Here is a 23,655-nt window from a genome sequence, read left to right on the forward strand (position 1 = left end):
AAAACAGTTGCAGAAACTTTGCCGCCACATCGGTCATTTGACTGTAGGATAGACCTGGAACCAGGAGCCGTGCTACCATGTAGCCGGATCTATGCGTTGACGGAAGCTGAGAACCAACACCTTAAGGAATACATAGAAACCAATTTGCGGAACGGTTTCATCCGCCATTCTACTTCACCCGTTTCCTCGCCATTATTCTCTGTTCCGAAGAAAACTGGAGATCTCAGGACGTGCATCGATTACCGTGCGGTAAACAGGATTACAGTTAAGAATCGATACCCTCTTCCACTCATACCAGTTCTGTTGGACCAGGTACAAGGAGCCACAAACTATACAAAGTTGGATCTACGGGGGGCTTATCATCTGGTGTGGGTGCTTGAAGGAGACGAGTGGAAGACTGCCTTCAGGACGAAATTTGGACTCTACGAGTATCAAGTCATGCCATTCGGTCTCTGCAACGCACCCGCTGCCTTCCAGCACTTCTTGGACGAGGTTCTTCAAGGTTTCTTAGACATTTTTGTCATAGTTTACATTGACGATATCTTGCTCTACTCTCAAAATATGGAGCAACATGTACAACATGTCAGATCCGTTTTACAGCGTTTGCGGGAACACCACCTATTCGCCAAATTGGAGAAATGTACATATCACTGTGCCACAGTGGAATTCCTCGGGTTCATTTTATCACCTGATGGGGTTAAAATGGATACACATAAAGTACAGGCGATTTTGGATTGGCTGGCCCCACGAAATGTCAAAGAACTGCAATCAGTATTGGGGTTCGCAAACTTCTATCGTAGGTTCATCCAAGGGTTCGCACAGAAAAGCTTGGCCATTACCCGACTGCTCAAGAAAGGAAAACCATTTGTGTGGGATGCTGAGGCAGAACATAGTTTCAATCAGCTGAAGGAGGCCTTCACCTCGGCACCTGTCTTATTACATCCAGATTCTGCATTCCCATTCTTGGTGGAAACCGACGCTTCAAGTTATGCTCTGGGGGTGATCCTTTCTCAACAAGATCAGTCAGGACAATTACATCGAGTAGTCTTCTACTCGAGAAAACTCAATTCAGCAGAACAAAACTACATCATAGCAGATTGTAAACTACTCGCCATTAAAGCTGCCTTCGCGGAATGGAGGCACTATCTACTTGGGGCAAGACACACCATAACGGTGCTAACAGATCACCGTAATCTCCAGTTCTTGAAGTCAGCACGGGCCCTCACTCCACGACAGCTACGATGGGCCATGTATTTCGCAGACTTCGATTTCGTGGTAACATACCGGCCAGGGAAGGGGAATAAAAAGGCGGATTTACTCTCCAGGTACCTGGAATCACAGGCCCAAGCCAGAATGGAAGAGACAGCAAAACCCATAATGTCCCCAACCAAGATCATAGGAAGTATAACTAATATGGTGTTAGAACAAATAGGAGATGCTGTGACAGCTCAAGAGTTACTTCAATGGGAGGACCCGGGTCAGCGACGTACCCTGCAAGATGGTATACCATACCAGGGAAAAGCAGTATACCTGCCCACCAAGGCTTTGCGGACTCAAGCTCTCAAATGGTGTCATGATTCCCCATTAGCTGGCCATCCAGGAGTAAATAAAACTCAAGAACTAATCCAACGGCACTATTGGTGGCCTAACCTACATAAAGAAGTTCAAGAACACGTAACACAATGTGAAATATGTGCTCGGAACAAAACGGATCATAAGAAGCCAATGGGGTTACTTAGACCTCTGCCCACACCATCGCAGCCATGGCATACTGTGTCACTGGATTTCATTGTGGAACTACCCCCAGATCACGGTTATACCACAATACTGGTGGTAATAGACTCGTTTTCCAAACTCGCTCACTTTATACCTACTTGCGGTCTACCGACAGCAGGGGAGTTCACAGATCTATTCCTACAACATATAGTCCATTTACATGGGATACCACAACACATTATCTCAGATTGTGGAACCCAGTTTACATCCAAGTTCTGGCATCTCTTCTGTGATAAAATAGGTATACAACTGCAGATGTCCAGCAGTTACCATCCAGAGACAGACGGATAAACAGAATGACTAAATCAGACACTCGAGCAGTACCTTCGCTGTTTTATGCATGGAGCTGAAGAAGGATGGGTAGAACTCCTATGGCTAGCAGAACTAGCATATAATAACTCCCAGAATACCTCCACGGGATTCTCACCATTCTTTGTGACCTATGGATACAATCCACGCATACAACCAAGTGGTGCACACACCCCAGATACGCTGCCTTCAGTACAGAATAAAGTGGCCCAGTTAACACAAACCTGTAAGACGGTTCAACAAAATTTAATCACAGCTAAGAACGTATGCAAGAAGTATGCAGACAGGAAACGCCGTGCTAATCCAGAATATAAAGTAGGGGATAAAGTCTGGCTTTCAACACGACATTTACACTTACCTGGATCCCAAAAACTGAAACCCTGCTTCCTAGGTCCATTCCTCATTACACAAGTTATTAACCCAGTGGCTATGCGGCTTCATATTCCTGCTCATATGAAAATCCATCCGGTGTTCCATGTGGCGCTTCTAAAACCAGCAGCCCCCCATATGCGCATGGAAAGACCACCACCTGTTATGGTAGAAGGGTACCCAGAATACGAGGTCGAAGCCATATTGAATTCACGAGTGAAAAAAGGTCAGTTATTTTACCTGATTGACTGGGGGGGTTTTGGCCCCGAAGATAGATCATGGGAACCTGCCTCCATGTGCATGCTCCCCGACTCTTGCACCTGTTCCATCGCAACCATCCCACTAAACCCGGCCCTTCGGCAGGGAGGGGGTGTACTGTCATAAAGCCCAGGCTAAGCCCCCGGGGAAGGAACAAGTGTAAAGTGGTTGCAGGTACTGTAGGGGGAAGTGCCCTGAGCAGGTGTCATCTTTGCCCCTTTTGTAGGTGCACCTGGTGTAGTAAGAAAGGGGTTTCCAGGAGCAAAACGCAGGAAAAACTACACTTCCCAGCAACCTTGTGGCATAGAACTACAGCCCTGGCAGCCCGGATCCCGTGCATAAAGAAATCAGGCACACGGAGCCTGCAAAAGACCCAGGGAATGCCCAGGCCAACGCCCCAAAGCAACGCGCATGCGCGAGACGTCTGGAGCGCATGCGCAAGCTCCAAATCCCTATTCGCGCTCAATGCTGCTGCCGAGAGGACGCATATTGCAGAGCTCCAGCGAAGCCACTCGCAGGGCTGCCCTCGCTGCCGGAATACAATCGTCAGGCCCCGCGGCCTCAAGGATAAGTTCACTGTTTTGATCTAATGCTTGCCTGAAGAAACTAACGCTCGTAAGAGGCTCTGGTTGCCAGTTTGACAATCGAGGGAGCCTACCAAGTTCCCGGGGAAGCTACATGAACTAACTAATAACAATTACTAAACTGCATGCCGGTTTACACTCGCCAGTTGCGGGTGCTTGTGTAACGCTATACTCGCCAGTTGCGGGTTCTTGTAAGATATTACTCGCCAGTTGCGGGTACTTGTGAGCAATCCGAATGCGCACGAGAGCAAAGCTAATTATCTCCTTTCTTGTCAGGAGCATTCCGCCACCCACAGCAACCTGATTCAACGGCCCACAGACGGCGGAGCCGGCGGGCGAAACGAGACTCGTTGGAAACCCAGAGCTAAATCCTTTATTGTGATCAAAGTGTTGTGCTTTCTCTTGACGCTATTTAGAATTCTTGCTGTTGTTTAAGGACCTGTAATCCTTGTGTATTAAGAGGGATAACTCAGTGTCTATGCTAAACTGAGTGCTGAACCTCACCCGGGAGTTGTGTGTGAGAAATCTATTTACGGAGCATAACTCTGTGTTGAGTTCCTGGAAAGGGTAACGCATGCATGAGATATGAATGTATGGGTGAATGTGTGTGAAAACTAAGCTGCAACACCTGGGCAAAACAGAACAGACTCTTAATGGTAGGAGTCAAGGAGCTTGCCTTTCCTAACAACCCCCTGCCTGTCCACAACTTCTTCCTAACCTTCAACCCGGTTTCCCTACCACCCCGAAACCCATCCAAAACGTAGACCCTAACCCTCTTTCCCCGTGGGGGTTGCGGCGTCCTGTGTTAAACCAATCCAGGCGCCAAGACCGTCAAGGGGAGATAGGAGTTCTTGCTGCTTCTACGTTGGGATGAACCTCGCCTGGAGAGCCCCCAACGGGAGGTCGTAACTTGAACTAGCGGGTGGCCCAACATTGTGTGTGTGGACGCACCCTTGGCCAACTGGGCCAACTAGAAAATTGAAGTATTGTGCAACGTGGATTTCCAAGAATTCGGTGTTGTAACTTTCCTTGGAATGGGCAAGAGCTGTGGGTATGTCACGCCGCCGCCCTTGCCGGAGTATCTTCGTTTAGCAGTAAGGCGATGGTTACTTGTGCAGCCGGGCCAGGTGGTCGGGAGGTAGGTGTGATCTGAGTCCATAGGGCGCAAGCTTGCCCTTAGCTATCTCCTCCTATTGTTCCGTTGTACCTTTCACCATGATGACCGCCTCAGCTTTGGGGAGGGGGGTGGTTCCGGGTCCTCAGTTACCTCTGGGATTGGCGAGGAACGTCTCCCTGGGTGAGGTTGGATGCATGATTTTGTTTGCGTCCTCTATATGACTAATTCGTCGTACCATGCCTTTGTAGGAGAATGACATGGCCGTTGGGAATAGCCATCTATAGCGCACCTGTTGGTCCTGGAGTAAGAGTGGCAGAGGTCGGAGAGCTCTTCTTTTTTGGAGGGTAAGTATTGAGAGATCTTGGTAGATCTGAAACAGAGTGCCCTGAAAGGATTGTCTCTAGTGCGGCTAATGGCTGAGATGGCCTCTTAAGTAGTGAAGAAATGGACCCTGGTAATAACATCTGGGGGGAGGTCCGAGGCCACTCCCCGGCACGGGCGCAGTCTGTGGGTGCGGTCCAGGAGAAGCTAGGAGCGGTCCAGATCTGGGAGCAAGGCCTGGAAGAAGTTCCCTACGTATTCCGCCAGGTTTTTGTCAGAAACCGTTAATGGAACGCCTCGGATCAGGAGATTGTTGCGATGCGCTCTATTTTCAAGGTCCTCTTGTTTGAACTCCAGGATCTCATTCTTATCTTGTAGGGCTCTAATAGCGTGCTGGACTTCCCCCAATGTGGCTGTGTGATCTTGTGAGCGATCTTCAATCTCTCCCAGTCTCTGCTCTACCTCCGGCACCCTTACGTCAGTCTGTTCTACTATGGTGGTGAGTTCTGACAGGCAGGAGCGAAGTTCCGTCTTGATATCAGCCATGAAAGCCACTAGGTCCTTTTTGGTAGCAAGGGCTTCACTCTCTTCTTGGTGTTTCTGCGGGGTAAGTTTGGGCAGATCCTGTTTTTTCCCCTTGTCCGATGTTGTGAACATAGTGGCTATGTCTGAGTTTTTACTGGCTTTCGTTAGTTTAGACATGATAGCTATGCAGGGCGGCCGCGCCAGGAGGGACTGGTGGAAGAAGACTTGTGGAGGAACTATCACTGTGAGAACTCTGATGAATTGGCTTCTGCAGAACTGAGCTGGGCAGTTGAATACCCCCAATGCTCACCCCTGCGACGCGCCTCCTGCGTTGGGGGAAGGGCTGGGGGCCAGCTTTGTTAACCGGGGTTGGACTGAATTGCTGAGTGGTAATGTGGGCCGGGGCGCCCCAGGAAGCTTTCAGGGGGTGAGAGGTCTAGTTGCGTTGGGCCTCGGCTGGTAGGGTCCTTCGTCTGCTATTTTGGTTGGAGCAAGTGTGGATTTGTTGTCGGAGTGATGTATTTTTCCGGTGAAGAGGGGGGTCCAGCCCGTGCTAAGTCAATATGGCGCCAGCAGTGTATATCTTTTCCCTGGGTGGTGCCTCAATGCCGCCTGTGAACCAAGGGGGGAGTCCTCTGGTGGTGACGGGGTCAGCTTCTGGGCAGCTGCCAACGATCTGCTGCACTGGGGAAGGTGGCAATGCTGATGATTAATGGCCGTGAGGCCCGTTCCCGGACCGCCACCGGCTGATCCTATAGGTGGGACATGTCCTCGTGGATCCGTTGGCGGTTCATGGGAGTGGGGCCAATGTTGAGCTCTCAATAGCAGTGTCCAGCAGATGGGAGGATGTTCAAGCCGGTTTTTCCAGGCCGTATAGGATGGTTGGCCTGGAGGCGGCACCACACTGGTACCTCCTTGGGATATCCTCTGTTGTCGGGGTCTCAGGCCGCGGCCCGTTTGTGTGTTGAAGTTAGGCGGGGGTCCCCACTGCGCCCCGTGCTCCCGGAGTTGTTTTGCCCGCTGGGGGCAGGGGCCCGGCCAGCCGGGGTTTGACGTTGGGGGCCGGGGGCCGCTCACGCGACCTACCTTGAAGCGGGGCAGAGGGCACCCACCCGCGTTGTTCGTTGCTGCTGTCCTTCGACAGTGAGGGAAGCCCAGACCGACTCAGCTGTACTTGCCGTGTCTCTTCTTCCGGGTAGGTAATTCCCTCACGCCGCTTGCTCCCGTTCATGTTGTGGGAGCGGGGGGGATCCCAGTTGTTGTCTCACCGCAGCTCAGGGGCCAATGCAGGTTCTCCTGTTCAGGGCGCGCCCGCTTTTTCCACGTTCTGGGCCACCCTCTGAGGCTGGGTCCGGAGGCGCTCAGACGATGCAGGGTGCTAGACCACCTATCTTCTCTGGGCTCTCAGGTCTTCTCTCTCGCATGCACATCACAGCGGGGTCCGCCTACCCTTCCTAGAATCCTCAGCGTCCGCCATCTTGTTTTTCGGGCTGGCGCTGGATGCTGGTCTTCGGGTGCCAAATTCGGGCATAACGCTCCAGCGTTAGCCTCTGGATTTTGGCCCACTTATGCTCTGGAGGTTCCGATCACCTTAGCTGGTGTTGGTGGTCTAATTACCACACGGGAATCGCATCATTTTTACGGCGGCGGGCCGTCCACGGGCGGCTTTAGAGGAGCAACCACATCGATGCCGCTCCAAGCCACACTCCCAGGCCTTTCAAATTTAAAAGAAGAGACTTTCCTATACGTTTAGCCTTTTCAATGACCATTAATAAGTCACACGGGCAGACGTTTGACAGAATCTTCCTATAACTTCTGAAACCTGTATTCAGTCACAAGCAACTATCTGTTGCTCTCTCAAGAGTTCGAACATTCAGCTCATTAAGTGTTGTATCCGAGAATAACAAGATTGTTAATTGTGTTTAAAATTAAATATATGAGTGAATAAATGAATAAAAGTGCAATGATATTTAATTAATAACCTTTAACATATGCTAAAACAGTAAATGTTGCGCCTGGACCAGCTAGTTATAATATATTTTAGAATAAAGCATTCATCCTAAACTCCAATTGGGAGGTTGTGTATACATCTAAACTAACCTTGTGCATTATTGCTCTTATTTTTAGAAAGAGTCCTTTTTAATCTTTATAATCATGCATCTATCTCATCTGTATTATGTTTAGAATTCCTTTCGTCTGGATTCTCCTTTCATGGCATCTCTAAGAGAAGTTGCACTCTTGCCTTTGCAATGCATGCAGATATAGCAGTCTAGAGCCAAAGCTTCGATTCCCCATACCGTTGAGAAAGTATATGTTAGGAAACGGTAAGAGGGATATTAGCAAATACATGCTTTTTAAATTGCAAAAAGGCTCTTAACCTTTCCCAAGGTCTGTTACTGTTTCCTGAATTTCAAAGAGGGTGTTTCACTTCATGGCATCATCAACATAGAGTAGAGTGGGCGTACCCCAAAAGGGGCATACATCTGTGTCTATACCAAGGAAGAGGGGACGGCATCTTTTAAGTCTTACATAAATGAAAGAATAGCACCCTCCTTCACATACACACACACACAAACACACACACAAAACGTCAGTCTTGGCTAGACTCTTGCACTTTCATAATTCCTGATCTTCAAAGAAATAACCTGTTTCTAAAAGAATCCCGGTGTATTCATTTGGTTGTCTTTAATTCCCTCTTCTCTCACCTTAGGATGTCCTGAATGATACAATCTCTTATCCTGATGGTACCTTCATGGACTGGGAGTTTAAGATATCTGTCCTGTATGACATCGCCAAGGTAAGTCGAGGTGATGGGGTGGGATGGGAAAGGAAGAAACTATTTACACTGTTCATCATGACTGCTCTTCTTGCCATACCTCTGATTAGAATGTGAAGAATACATTGTGCGCATGGTCTGAAAATCAGTCTTCAATTTGTGTGAAATTCTCCAGATTGGTGGAAGACATTATGAAGAAGACAATCCATCTGCTCCATTCACAAAGAATTCGCCAACTCAAAGAAGCCCTAGCCCTCAGAAAATGCACTGGTCAACTAATTCACAACCGTGACCTGTGCGTTTCTCAGTAGAAGTGTGCCAGGTGAAATAATGCACTGGCCCGCCCCCTTGCTTACATTTGCTGCCACTAATGCTCGATTGGATACTAACACCCACATGGATGCTGGGAGTGAATTCCAATATGATGGGCCTTAGCAGCTTGGCATGGCGCAATGATAAAATAAAGACCTACGACCCTGTGATTATAGAAATGCATTCTCTGCAGCAATGGTTCATTCCAACGCCGTCCGAGTTGCACACAATGCACAGTAGGTTACCAACTACTCTTCTGTGCATGGTGCTTTATCCGGAGGAACTGCCCCGTCAGATCGTAAACATTTTCCTGGCAGGACGCTTTCACCGAACAGCAGCCGGTCAGGAAAGAACACGTCCTCTTTCTACACGGAAGTGGGCAAGACTGCAGCGCCGACTGAGCAGGACAAAGAGATAAAGAGGGGTTTGGGGGATGGATAGGGGAATGTGGATGTGTGTATGTGCGTGTGGGGTGCATGTGTGTGTACGAATGGAGTTTAGGTCAGGAATGGTGGGGCGGACCACGGGTACGGGGGTGGCGGGTGCGCCCCCCTCTGAACAAGAAACAGGTCTTGGGGAGTGGAGGGCGGGGAGGGAACAGGGGAATCGTGGGTGTCCCCTGTATAGGGAGCGGTGAGGAAAGGGTCTTGCAAAGGGGATGTGATTTCCCTGCAGTGCTGAAACCGGGCCCAGTGAACTGGGCTTCGGTGAACGGGGCTTGCAGGGAAACCACATAGAACCAGTTTCTCGTCCTCCCAACAGCCATAATTCGCATCCCTTTCGTGACTAGAGGATGCATATTTAAATGCAAGTAAAAGCCCCTGTCAACATGACTGTAATTGAGCACCAGGAGTCAGAACGAGGGGTTAGGATTGCCCATTTATTGTTTTATTTTTTTAATGTATTTATTGTGTGACATAGTTTCAACAAGCACAACTTTACACAAATATACAGTTTAAAAACCACGATTAAAAATGTTTGTAAAGATGCAATCTATACAACATAAAATAAATAAAAATTCAAACATTAAAATAGACTAGTCGTCCCCACTGAAATAATTTTACTACATTCATCACTTTGACGACAAGTTGGTCACTTGGTTCCAAAAATAAATTGCCCATTACAGGTGCAAACATTCTAATGCCATTTGCTAATCACACACATATTTATTCTTCAAGCAAGTGAAGGGACGCCACAGTGCATCCTTTCATTTGTATCATAAAAACTTTTGTGAATTGTGTCCCATCTTTTCCTACGAAAAGATAATTAAAGAAATGTTTTTGGTTTAACATATACATATATGTCTTCATGTATATTATATGGCAACACTACAGTTAAGGTAAAACCTATAATCCATAGAAAATGCAAACATTCTATGTCTAATAACTTTTGAGCCATAAGCCAGCCAGATCAGCACACAATTTCAAACAACATGTCAAACTCAGGCCTCCCAAAACTAGAACGTTTCGTGCAAATCTGTGTTATGGTTCAAAAGATATAGAGGGTCAAAAAATGATGCGCTTTACATTTTTCCATTAATTTTACCATAGAGAAAATGTCCATTAATAGCCTGGAAAGAAATACTCAGTTAGTTTTGTCGTAAATCCGTCCTGTAGTGTCTTTTAAAAAAATTGGCATATATCTGGGTGACTCTGTACCCAAAATGTTATATCTACCATGATGCAATGCTGGTTCCAAGATTTTTCATTTCTGAAAAGCCACCATTATGCAGTTTGAGATTCAAGATCTCGATTGTTGTTGGAATTTGCCCTAAAATGATACAAGGTGTGTGTGTAGGTTACTTTTGGGGCTCAGGAGAGGATGATTTCTGAAGGTAACGGGCTGGCGAGAGTGTTGTTTAAAAAAAGGTTTTGATGAAATATAGTTCTGAATCGTAAATGGCAAAAGACGAGAGTTAATACATCACAAATATTCTATATTGAGATGTTGCAATCACAGTGATTGCTAGTTAGGGGAGAAGAGTATTTTAAATACATTTTGGATGCAATCGATGTTTTTATTATAAAAAAATGAATTCCAGGGATTGCTTCATAAATGAACCTTAAATCTCTGGGAGGGGAGAATTAAGGGGCTATTACTGTTTGGCGGTGTTGACTTTGCTACCAAATAAACATTTATTTATTTAATTACATTCAATTAAAAGTGTGCAACAGAAGATCGAGTGATGCCAGTAAATGTTTACTATATGCTTTGTTTTGATTGGACAAGCTTTTCACGTGACTTAACAGTGAAGATCTCAGACTTCTCCTGTTGTCAGTAGTGACGGTCTCTACATTACCACACCTTCCTCTTCCTCCTCCCAGCACCCAATTAGTAATCCTACCTTGACTCCTGCATCCCTGTTCCTCATCCCAGTACCAAATGGCAATCTTACCTTTACCTCCACATCCCTCTTCCTCATCCCAGTACCCAATGGCAACCTCACCTTTACCCCCACATCCTTCATCCTAATACACACTGATAATCTTACCGTTAGCCTCACATCCCTCTTCCTTTGCCCAGTACCCAATAGTAAACTTGTGAAATACGTTTGTATAGGCGCGTTATAAATGCCATATCATATCATATCATATCATTTCATAACTTACATTTACCTTCACATCCTTATTCCATTCCAGTACCCAACAGTAATCTTACCTTTAGCCCCACATTCCTCTTCCTCATTCCAGTACCCAATAGTAATCATACAGTTACCCTAAATCCCTCTTCCTCGTCCCAGTACCCAATAGTAATCATACCTTTACCCCACATCCCTCTTCCTCGTCCCAATACCCAATGACAATCTTACCTTCAACTCCACATCGCTCTTATTCGTCCCAGTACCCAATAGTAATCTTATCTTTACCCCCACATCCTTCAACCCAGTGCACAATGATAATTGTACAGTTATCTCCAAATCCCTCTTCCTTATACCAGTACCCGAAAATAATCTTACTTTTACCCCCACATCATTCTTCCACATCGCAGTCCTGCACTGCCCCACCTCACTCTTCCTCATCAAAGTCCCCCATTACCCCACCTCACTCTTCCTTGTCATAGCCCCCTACTACCCCCACCTCACTCTTCCTCATCACAGCCCCCTACTAACAGCACCTCACCATTCCTCATCACACTCCCCCACTAGCCCACTTCCCTTTTCCTCATCACAATCCCCCAGTGAACCCACCTCACTCTTCCTCATCACAGCCCTCCAAGAGCCCACCTCACTCTTCCTCATTACAGTGCCCCACTACCGCACCTCACTATTCCTCGCCACAGTTCCCCACTAACCCTGCGTCACTCTTTCCTCATCAAAGTCCTCCACTACCCCCACTTCCCTATTCTTTGACCTAGTACCAGATCAGTAGTCCTACCTTTGCCGCTACCTCCCTCTTATTTGTCCCAGTACTACATTAGTAATCTGCTGCATAACCTCCACATCCCTCTTCCTCAGCCCAATACCCCCATAAGCATGCCATTCTTAACTAGGGGACAAAAAAGATGAAATGCTTGATAAACCCAATGTTGCACAGCTGAATAAAACATATTGGGATTCCAAGATGGCGCCGGGGCGATGTATAGACACACGTTTCGAAGCTCCTAGAGACATCCACTGACAAGCTACAGTGAAGTGGCCCTGGTGACCCCTGAGAGATGGTTATTTAATTGGGCAGTGCATGGTAAAGGTGGAGGAGGGTCATAGACAGCTGATCGAGCGATCCCGATGTGAGATGACTCACTGTGGGGCACTGACCGACTTGAGGAGTATGGCACTGCCCTTTCATGCTTGATCAGACAGAGAGCGGAAGGAGGACTGGCACAGCGGCTGCATTTAGTAGAATTGGCCTTGGCCGGTCCAAATGTCTTTGGATGGAGAGGAGGACTGCATCTCAAGTGGTGCCTTGGATATGATGAAAAGGTGACTGGGCATTGGAATCAGTGAGCTGGTGGAGGGGCACTAAAGCTTGGCTTGATTGATTTATTGAATGTTTATTTATTATGCGCTTATACACAAGTGTTTCAAAGTGGAACCATGCATGGGAGTGGAAGGAAGACAAGACAAGTGATCTTACTAGGCTTGGTACATTCAGATCATGCGGGAAGTGCGTGAGTGGTGGGCACTAGGGACCAAGTGTGCCCATTCTCATCAGAACCTGGGTTAAAGTGCAGAGGGATAGCACTCTCATCAGTAGTAACCTAAGTGCAGTAGTGCTGTGGCAAGTACAAGGCCCGGGGGCAAGTGCAGGAGACTGGCGAGGAGAGCTTGGGACCGGTGAGGCTCTGAAGGTACACCAGGCACCCAGTCAGCAAAACTGAGCAGAAGTAGAGAAGAGAGAGTGACAGAGTAGAAAGAGGTAGTTAGCAGGGAAGAGAGAGAGAGAGAGAGAGAAGGAGGAGGCGAAGAGGAAAGTATTGAGGAGTTTCTTGAATTTAAGGAGAGAGAGAACTTCCAGAGGGAGGCACCTTTAATGGATAAAGATCTCCCCCCAAGTCTCTGCTTGGAGAAGCGGCTCACCCGCAGAGAGTTGGAGGAAGACGAGCGGAGGACTCAGGAAGGAGAGTATTTGGGAAGAGAGTGTTGCAGGCAGAATGAGCCCATGCCCCAGAAAGCCTTGTGGACAATGCAAAGGATCTTGAACTTAATCCTTGTGGCCACGGGGAGCCAGTGAAGGTATTTCAGAGTCGGAGAGATGCGGTCCCTGGGCTTGAGGTCAAGGATAAGTCTTGCGGTTCTGTTCTTGGTGAGTTGAAGAGGAAGGAGGGTAGAAGAGGGAAGGTTGAGCAAGAGGCTGTTGCAGTAGTCTAGCCTAGAGAGGACCAGGGCTCAGGCCTTTCAAGGTGGTGCTTTCATTGGCTGGTAAGGCCGGTAAGGTCTTTGGATTTATACCAGAGATCACCGCAGAGGTAGGTCCAGTCCTGTGATCCTTCCACTCTTGCTGTACACAGGGCTGGATAGACTGTAGTGGATGGTTTGGGGATGGAGATTCTTCATAGGTGTGTTTGAGAAATCACTTTCCCAGCCCAATTACTAAAAAGGGGCTGTTTAGATGCTAGTAACCCTTAGGAACGGATGCTGGGATAACAAAGCTGGAAGCAGCTTTGCCTCCCTTGTGAGGTGTACCCTAATCCAGTACTGTCTATATTTGGGTAGAAAGCAGATCCATCCGTCTGCCTGATACCAAAGGGTAAGAAGTTTACCTCCACCCTAGGAGCAATCTCACGGGGCACTCCCCCAGACCTTCAAAGAGGTTGGGGTAAGGGCGCTGTGGCGAAGTCCAGTAGGGAGAGAGAAGGCATGTTAACCAGAGACTAAGATCAGGGCTCCCAAGAGGGCCGGGGAATCAAAAAGGCCAATGTAGAGCATTGTCTTACAACATTCCAAGACACTTTTACGGCATCATTCCAAGACCAGCTCACTTCCCTAAAGACCGATATGCCAAGGGCAATATCAGACATCAAGGAAGAGGTGATGCAGCTAGGTGAACGCACCAATACGAATGAGCAGGCCCTGCAAGATGTGGCAAAGGAAGTACAGAAGAACAGAGAGCTTCTGGGGCTAATTAATAAGGTCTCCCAAAATCTGGAATTCAAATATGAAGATCTGGAGAATCGCTTGTGGAGGTCTAATCTTCGCATTAGAAATCACTCAGAAGATATCACTGACAGAGACCTGAGGGATACTGCACAGAACATATTGGGGGAAGTGTTGGACACTACATCAGCAGGTGTGGTTCTGATAGACTGGATCTACCATATGTGTCCCAGGTGATCTCGCACAAATCAGAGACTGAAAGATGTTCTGGTGGCTGTGTCATCTTATCCCCAAAAAGAAAGCATCTTGGCAGAGACTAGAGGGAAATCCCTGATTCGCCTGAAAGGAATAGAGGTACAGATATACGGTTCCATGTGTTAATATCCTTGCAAAAATATCGCCATATAAAAATATCGCCATATTTTTCCGGTGATATTAAGACATGGAATTTGCGGGGGACACGGCCACAACCCCCATAATGTTTTTAATGGAGCGGGGGACACCCCTGCAACCCCCAGTCCATATAACCCCATAAATTATCCCCACTAATAATATCGCCTTTGGCCTTCCCCGCGACCATATATATGGCGATATTATTGGTGGGGATAATATTACCTGATACCGGATTTACCAGGACACTGCTGTATCGACATTTGGAGAAGAAAAGTAAAATGGGGTCAATAATCAAAGAATTGCCTTCGAAGAAGATCAGATATAAATGGGCTTTTCTTTTGGCCTGATTTTTTTTTACACTGCAAGGCATTTATCACAAGATGACCTTCCTGCAAGAGGATCTCAGCCTCTTGGGCCTCGACAGCGAAGTCCCCAGAAGGTCATCGGCACCACAGAAAGGTCCTCCGTCCAACAGAAGGCTAATGGCCTGGTTCAGGATACCCGGAAGTAACTCCGGGAATGGGGATGAGTTAGTTATGACTCTGTCACTTTGTCTGCTTCCCGGGATCACTAACTTTAGGTCTGCTGAGTTACAGTTTGATTTTATCTCCTAAGACCTTCTTCCAAGGTTCACCCTCCTATGGTATAGATATAAGAATTGTTAGATGGGTAGGTAGTGAGTTTGGATGAAGTGAGGGGCGGGTCACAGGGGAAGCAGCCGATGGGCCATTTCTTGGGATCAACCTAGAGGGTGTTAGGGAAGCCCTTGCCACTTTTGGGCCATTTAGCCATTTCCCATTTTTTTGTATACTTGGGACCAAGGAGTATGATGGATGTGGTCGTGTTGGTGAAGTTTTGTTTTGTATATATAGGATTGGGTTTGTTATTGTTCATAGTGTGGCAGGTGGGCTGCTTTTGTTTTTGCGGTGGAGGTTTTTTTAAGGGGGAGGTAATGGGGTGTGTTGTATACGACAGGGTATTTGTAATCAGGCTAAACTTCATACCCCTAGCCGTGGTTGTGCATATTTTAGACACTTAGGACCAACTACTGAGGGGTGAAGCTACTCGGCCATCACCAGTCTAACTCTTAATTTTCTCTCAGAATATTAGGGGCCTAAATTCCTCTTCTAAAAGGAAGCAGGTGGACAATTTCTAGCAAAGGGGTTAAGGCTGATATAGTGGCTTTTCCAAAAACCCACGTTTGCCAGTGAAATAGGAACAAAGTTCATTTCCGGCACTACACACAAATGTTTCAAACGACCTCTAGTACAAAACACAATGGCGTCTGGATTGCTCGTAGAAGAGAGTTGGAATTAACTATCCAAGATCGTAAAGAGGACAGAGAGCTCTTTTCAAGAAAAAAACTTAAGACCTTGTTATTTCGATAGTGTTCTGACTTTCTCCTAGACTGGTCGGCTTCGCTCTTTATACCTGTTTCAGATTGTTTGTTTGTTTGTTGCGCACTTAAACATCCGGCTACCCAGGTTCCGTTATAAATATATTAAAGTAAAGTAAAAGTAAAGAGGGCATTTCATTTTTTGTGAATGTAAAATATGAGGGTTCCAATGTGACTTTAGCTACTCTGTATGCCCCCAGTACGGGCCAAGATGGCTTCATCCGTAATGTCGTGTTCCTCTTGAGCGACTTCGCAACGGGTGACATAATTTTCCTGGAAACTTCAATTTGGCCTGGTCACTGACTTTAGATAGAAGCCGTAATGTTTCCCTGGGAGATAGGGACCCATCCAAATCTTTGCAAAACAGCATGGACTGGCTGCAGCTTAGGGACCCGTGGCGGGAAACCAGGGGAATGGAGATGGGGTTTACATTCTTCTCCAATGTACATAGAACACACTCTTGGGCAGTGGAGCGACCACCATTGCAAAGTTGGGGGCGCACCAATATTGCCAGATGTAGGAGAATTATTTTGCAAAATTATTGTGTAGGTGTCACAGATGGCCTTAAGAAACTCACATGTCCGATAGATGGTTCACAGGTTTTCCATTTACTATATTTATTGCCAGGGTTTTGACACTGTCGGGTAATTTAACAAAGGGGGTGTACTGGCTGGCCACCCAACCTCCCATGGGCTCCCTCCATCCTAGCCCAGGCTTCTCAGCTTCCCAATGTCAGCGTGAACACTAAAGATCAGTAACCCCTCCTGTCAAAGGCAGCCTCTCTACCATAGGAGGGCCAAAAGGCCACAGCCTTATCTATCTTACTCCCTCCAAGACTTTCTAAGGGCCCCCTACTCTAGTGTCCCCCCAAATGATGGTCTTAATGTTCTTTGAGATGGTGCCTGTTTCTTCAAACACTCTCTTCTTCTCTCTACCTTTCACTCCTTCCTCCTATCCCTAGTCTTTTGCCTCCTTCCGTTTGACTACTTTCCCCTCCTATGTCCTCTCTCGTCAACCTCCCTTCCACTCTCCACCTTTTCCTCTCCATCCCTAGTCACTCATGTCTTCTCCCTCCTACCCCCCTTCTATTCTCACTCACTCTGTCTCTTTCTCTGCCTCCCCCCTTTATCTCCTCTCTCTCCCTTTCATCCCACCTCTGTTTTCCTCTGTCCTTCTGATCTTCTCACACTCCTCTCCCCATCTCTACTACTTCACTCCTCCATCAACAACTGTAACCAATCTGCAAACTATCCATCTACAAATCCTGCCTCTCCCTTCTCTCTACCCTTCTCTACCATTCTCTTGTTACAATTCATGACTATCTCACACTTACACTCCTCTCTCCTTCACACTCTACACTCTCCCTCTATCCCTCTTCTACCTCTAACACCCCACTCCACCTCCACACTCTCTCACATACACTCTCAAAGCTTCACTCTCTCCACCCCCTTGTGACGCTCTTGTTTTTAATAGACTCTGGCTTTCTATGTGCTGCATGTCGGGTTGGTGTTGTGCTCCAATTGGGCTGCCCTGAGTAATGCTTCTGTTGTTCTATGACAGGCGTCTGAAACTTCACAGAGGTTGTTGATTTTCACTGCTGGGTTCACTTGGTGTGGAAGTGCATGATGCTCCAGGTAGTTCTGAAAAAAGGAAAAGCAAACTCAGTTTAGATTTGAGGGTGCATGGCATTGGGTGAATGAATGTGCTACCGGTTTTAGCAGTGAAGGCACATTCAGTGGGTTTAGGGACAGGGGCCATACCAACTCCCTCACCCCATCTTTAGGGTAGGACAGGCTCTGATTTACAGCCAGATAGGCATCTGACACCAGGTCAGGAGAGGTCCCTGTTCCCCCTAAAAAGAGTCAAGCCCCTGTGACAGTAGTCACTGTTGCAAGGTAAACTAGCTTTGTACAGTGATAGCCTGGTTGAAGCCTGTAGGAAGGAACGAAGGACCTGCCCTGTGTAGGAAGAATGGATCCAGCGTGGACTGCCATTCACTTAGGAAGGACATGTTTTATGATAAGCTGTTTTTTGGAAAGCATGAGTGAAGGGGTTTCAGCAAGACCCATTGACTGTTACCCAAAAGATTGATGGACTCTAAAAGTTGTCCTGTGGAAAGATAATTGTCACTTGTAGGTGATGGGGTCTTGAGATTTGCCTATATGATATGATACGATATGATATGGCATTTATAACGCGCCTACACACAAGTGTTTCAAGGCGCGACGCGGCAAGGGAGGGGGAAACAGAGGGAAGACAGAGACAACGATCCTACTAGGCCAGGTGTCATTCAGATCGGGCAGATGTAATGGATACACTATTGTTCGCCTGTAGTGGTGGATGGGTTGGGCGCATTGTCCCCAGGTCAAAACACTAAATTTCACCTCCACCAATTATAGATTCTGCTCTTTGTTCCAAGGATAAAACATTGCATTTTACCTGTTAGATTCTGGGCATTTTCCCATTCAAAGAAACATGTTTACCTGTTGTAATAATTAGTTTTCAGGTCCCAGTAAGAAAGCGTGACCTATTACCTGAAAAACGTGATGTTTTTATGGATTAAGGGCTAGAGAAGCTGCCCTCCATGGAAAGGTGGGTTCTCAGATTTCTTTTTTCAGGGACAAAATCAACTTTTCCCGGGTAGGAAGTAGGGGTTCTGGGCATTCACCCACAGACAAAGAGCTTGTCAATTATAGGAACTATATGTTCGTGGGATTTGCTACTGGCCGAAGAGAATGGGCAATTAGCCTTTACCTGTAGAGAGAATGGGCTCAGGAGATCAGCACAAGGGCAGATAGCCTGTCATTAAGAAGTAAAACATGCCAGTAAGAGGAATACAAGCAGAAGTGATTGTGATGTTGAACGTTTTGGTGCTGGGGACTAGCAAAGGGGTGGCAATTCAGTTACCTATAGGAATTATTAGTCCTGGGGAGTGGATCTAGGATAATCAGATAGTTACTTGGGGGAGGGATAGGTTTTGGGGATTCACCAGAGACAGATACATTGGCCGCCTGCTGAAAGGATAGGTTCTGGGGATTTTGAAATAAAACAGGAGGGCCACCAACAGCCTGACATCTTATAGCCTCAGCCCGGACATCTTATAGCCCATGTAGGAGGTAGGAGGTGGGGCCGGGGGAGGTGGAAGGGGGGTGACAGGAGGTGCTAAGACCTTTAGCAGAAACGACATTCTTGAAAGCGGTTTGGAGGACAAAGATCTCATGACAGTGATGGATATGAGGAGCTGGGGAATATTGGTGCAAGGCACTTTTATTAAGCGCTTTACAGAAGAGTGATGTTCTGTGTATAAATATCTCCTCAACTGTCTAAGGATTCTTCTTTTAATTTGAAATTGTATACACAAAGTGTGATACATTTGGATGATAGTTCTACATTTTCCCGCAAAGGATAATTAATTGTGATACTTTCTATGATAGTTCTGCTTTGCATGCAAAGGCTAATATACTGAAAACCGCTTTTTCAAAATCTACAAGTCTTTTAAAGATAGGAAGACATGACACTTTATTAGTGTTTAAATTGCCAAACAGTTGGATCATAGATAGATATCGATGCCTGCTTGCTTGTCTACAAGGCTGGTGAGTTTTTCAATTTCACTAAAGGCTGCGAGACAGCAGGAGTGTTGGATGACATCAATGTCATGTGTCTCACTCCAGAGCAATCCATCTTGCACCTCTGCTATGTCTAAAGATTCCTGAATTTTTACAATATGGAAAGAAATGAAAATGTCAAAGTAGTATTTCCAGCCTGGCACTCAGAGTAGATGGGTAAACTGCACATTTTAAATAGCATTTCCGATAGTCAGTGTAAATTCCTTCTGCCCGGGGCGCATGTTGTAAATTCAGGGTTTCTATAAGTAACACAGTTTTGTTTCACTGTTTAAAATAGTGTTCGTTCTGCATTGCTTACAGTGTGTGTAAGTGTAACACAGCCAATGAAACCCCACTTTCCTTTCTATACCCAGGGAATGTCCTACCTCCACTCCAGCAAAACCGAGGTCCATGGGCGACTCAAGTCTACCAACTGTGTGGTGGACAGCCGCATGGTGGTGAAGATCACTGATTTTGGCTGCAATACCATTCTGCCCTGGAGGAGAGGTAGGGTATGAAACGCCATCTCATTTGACGCCTTGTTCGATTAATCACGTGTGGACATTTCAGGGACTATCTCCTGGGAAAGAGATCAGGGTACCTCAGAAAGCTCCCCATCTCTCCGAGCTACTTCAGGTGGGATAAACAGCAAATCCGTCTTCAGCGTGGTGTGCCCAACTCTGGTGCAAACCTAAACCGTCATCAAGAGTCCAACAGCATTTTCAAACCTTCATGAATAACCTGAAAACATCCCTTTCAAACAGTTCTCTGCACCATAGATACTCTATGTTCCCATCCCTGTAAAAGAGAATGTGCATTCAATATAACAGACACTTGAACTGATCCCAATATACTAGGGTCCTGTGGACCACTGTGGTACATCACTATCCATAGAACTAGTGGTAGGGCCTCCATAATAGATGGGGGTGCCCCTCCACCAATTGTGGAGGGGAGGGGAGTACAAAGCTAAAGAGCAATTATCTGAGCCTGACAGCAGCTCTATTGAACATTGCTGAGTGAAATTTTCTGCAGGGTATTAGCTACTCTGTGCCTGTAGTCACAGGACATGTCTATTAGCACACATATAACAGGTTGCCAGAGACTCCCGGCAGCACATGGAGGGCGGTATGCTGGTGTTCCTGCAAACAATGGGTGCTGTCTGATTGCCTGGCTCATGGAAGGCTTTGGGGCCGCTGAAGCTTCATAATCCCAGGCGTGCACAGAAATAGAGGATTCCGGTGAGTGCGAGACGGCTCCTGTCGGGCCTACGATGGCTCATGAGGATGCAATGTGCCATGGCAAAATAATTGGGCAATGAAGCATTGCATGCAGCAGTTCTGTGGCATTGAGGGTGGCATGGGCTGTGCAGGAGCCAATAGAAGATGGAATGGGGCATTTATAGGATTACTGTGGATGCCAGCTTGGCATCATCCTTACATAGGGCAGCAGTGGCATCACCATTTCCTGGGGCAATGCTGGCCTACCTACCTTGTCTTAGAATAATGTGACAGCAATTGTTCCCCCTCTGGTTGTACAGAAGCTGGTGGTGGTGGGCTAGTTCTTGGAGGCAGTCTTAACCTCCCTGAATCATCTTATCTATTCTAGTTTATAATTTGGTTTACTGTATCTAAATTTCCATTGAATTGCACAATATCGCACAGAAGTGAATCAAAAATAGTCCTGTCTCCCTAAACTTCAGAAACTCCTAATGAAAGTTTATCTCCATCATAATGAGTTTTACCCCAAAGTTCTTTAGAATTATTCGGAGCCAGACCGAACAAAGATGTCAGTGCGGCAAAGTGTAGTCGCTGCAGTCACTGCGCTGTTCATGGGACGGAGAAAGCACTTTGTTTTATCAGCCTCAGTGGAAAGTTTACATTTCAAGGAGAAGCCGTGTGTCCCCCTGAGGATATTTTGGGGTGGTTTGATGCTCTGAAGCACACACTAGATTGAAAAGGACTGGGAAAGGGAGTAGAGCACTAGAATATCTAGATCACTGCGCTGATCATGAGGATTGAGGTGGGTCCTGCTGCCGGTGAGAGGCTCTCTAGAGACAGTGCTCTTCCGTCTCAGTGAGCTCAGAAGTGGGTTTTTGGTAAGAGCCCTGTTTGGTAAGAGCCCGGGCACTGGAATTCTGATAATGAGGGTTGCGATGTGTTTCACAGATATGGCAGTGATTTATTACACACTTAAAGCCGACAGGTGTTTCAAACCAACATGGGTCTTTTTCAAGGCTGTGGTCAGTTTACATAATGTGCAGTAGAGTTAATAAGTGTTTGTGAACATTTAAGTGGTGAAGGATCCAAGTGAAGTGTTCCATTTTGTACAGTGTTGCATTTGGTTGTGTTGTGACATATTGGAGAATGGAAGAGATGAGGTGATAGTGACAAGCAAACACATGACATACGGATTGAGCATATTGCATACATGTCACAGTGATGTTTCTGAAAAGAACATTGAAAATGATTGTGATATACACAGTTTAGGATAGCATTGTCAAGAACATCTAATAGCCATGTCAATATGGTAAGCGGCACCAAGGAGCAGAGAGAGAAAAGGAAAAAGAAAAGGAGGTTGTAATTAGTTATGGTGGGTATGGTCCCTTGAACCACACGACATGCTGACACCGGTCCATTGGATCAAACCAATCGCACCCCATCCCCGACCGCCGGGGAGCTGCCCGAAACATCCCCAGTATACTCATTCCTGCTAAACTCACCCCTCTATATGGGGCCGCTCCCCCAATACTGAGGGAAAGCTTGCACGAGGAAAGGATTACAGAAACCCAGTGTAAATGTGGCATTAAAAAGAAAACAGAAATAAAACAAACTGATAACTTTATAGACCTCTACCTCTGTGGATACATGAGATTTAGCATTGCAAGGGGGGGGGGGTTGCGCAAGAAGTGAATAAAAGAATCGCATCACGAAGCAAATGAAGTTCAATAGATACTTCATGCATGCTAATGCAAGGACACCTTTGGGCAAAACAGCCTTTTTAATCCTTCACAAATGCCATGTGTGGTAACTCCTTTGACACACAGGGGGCCACGGACGGAACCAATTCTCCTGTTAAATCAATCGGTGGGAGAATCCCCGCCACATGCTTGTATAAACCTGCAACATGAAACAAATGGCCAAGGAGACACTTCAAGGCAATTAGTAAGTGATTAGCTTGCACCCGGCCCTAAATCAGTGAGGCAGCGAGGGAATCGACACATCATGAGCGCTTCAGAAAAGCCAATTCCTGCCACTCATTCAGAGATGGCTGAGTTTAGTCCATTTTTACTTACAGTGACCAAACCACCGTATTCTCAAGCGGAAGAAAATGTAGATTAGCTGCCAACATCTTTAAATGCGCCCCACTTACCATCTTGAGTGGGACATTATGACAACTTATTAGGCCAAGTCACAGAGCACACGAACACTCGAAGGAGAATAGACTGCGCAGTGTAGAAACGTAGAAATGCTTTCAATAAACTGAAGAACAAGAAGGGAGAAAACACGTGTCTAAAGAAATGTTCTGTATAAAAACGAGATGGTTCTCCGAAAAAACAGCCTTTCTATTGCAGAATTTAAAAACTACTTATTATGCTTCTAGACAATTTACATGTATTTAGATGGATCTCTAAAGTCAGACCTGGGGGGAAGACTTTAGGAGCCCATCCACCCACCCCCCAGTTATGGTGAACAGGGAAGAGAGGTTAGCCAAAACCCGATGAAGTGAGGTGGGTCGCAGTCAAGGCTCAGTCTTACGAAAGCGTGCGACTGGTCTAGGGACACGATGGTGGTCCAAAAGAATGAAGGCTTCCGGAGGACAGACCCTCTCAGGACACCTGAAAAGACAGATGCAGAAGGGTCCAGCGATCCTCACTGCAATCAGACAGCGGCAGGTGATCCTTCAGCAACAAACACAAAAGTGGTTCCAAGAGCAGGTGACTTATGGCACAAGCTGAGGACCCACCAAGTCCCAAGTCTCAATTCAGAACGGCTGCAGCGAGTTTCCCAGGAGAAAGCTGATCTGTGCACAAGGCGGTCCAGGGACACTTCTGAAGGCTCTGCAGGCACGGATCCTAGATCAGGGGTCAAGACATGTTGGTTCTACTAGTTCAAGGGTTGAGGGTCTTCTAAGAAACGGAGGGCTTTGGTTGTCTTCAAAACATCAGGACAGGTTTAGAAACAAAGCAAAAAGAATGGGGTTCCATAGAAATGTATGAAGGGAAAGGTGCAAAAAGACATTCTTTGCTAAGAAATGTGTGATGCTGTAAACAGCCAAGTCTTTCTATCATTGTTAAAGGGCCTTTTCACTTACTGATGATTCCAATGCACATCTAACGCTCTATAGTGGGGGCGACCTCTATCATTTCGTGAGATAACCCTTC

General features: G+C 46.7%; 1 protein-coding gene across 1 annotated transcript in view; it reads left to right on the plus strand.

Moving 5' to 3' along the window:
* Window positions 1–23,655, plus strand: part of LOC138580055 (guanylyl cyclase C-like) — a 493,661-nt gene that overhangs the window by 329,909 nt on the left and 140,097 nt on the right. Inside the window, exons 14-15 of the mRNA XM_069650291.1 lie at window positions 7,970–8,056; window positions 19,649–19,781. Of these exons, the coding sequence (XP_069506392.1) occupies window positions 7,970–8,056; window positions 19,649–19,781 (220 nt within the window). The remainder of the gene's footprint in view (window positions 1–7,969; window positions 8,057–19,648; window positions 19,782–23,655) is intronic.

The sequence above is a fragment of the Ambystoma mexicanum genome, chromosome 3p (assembly GCF_040938575.1).
Source record: "Ambystoma mexicanum isolate Mex_15411 chromosome 3p, UKY_AmexF1_1, whole genome shotgun sequence".
NCBI classification, from domain to species: domain Eukaryota; kingdom Metazoa; phylum Chordata; class Amphibia; order Caudata; family Ambystomatidae; genus Ambystoma; species Ambystoma mexicanum.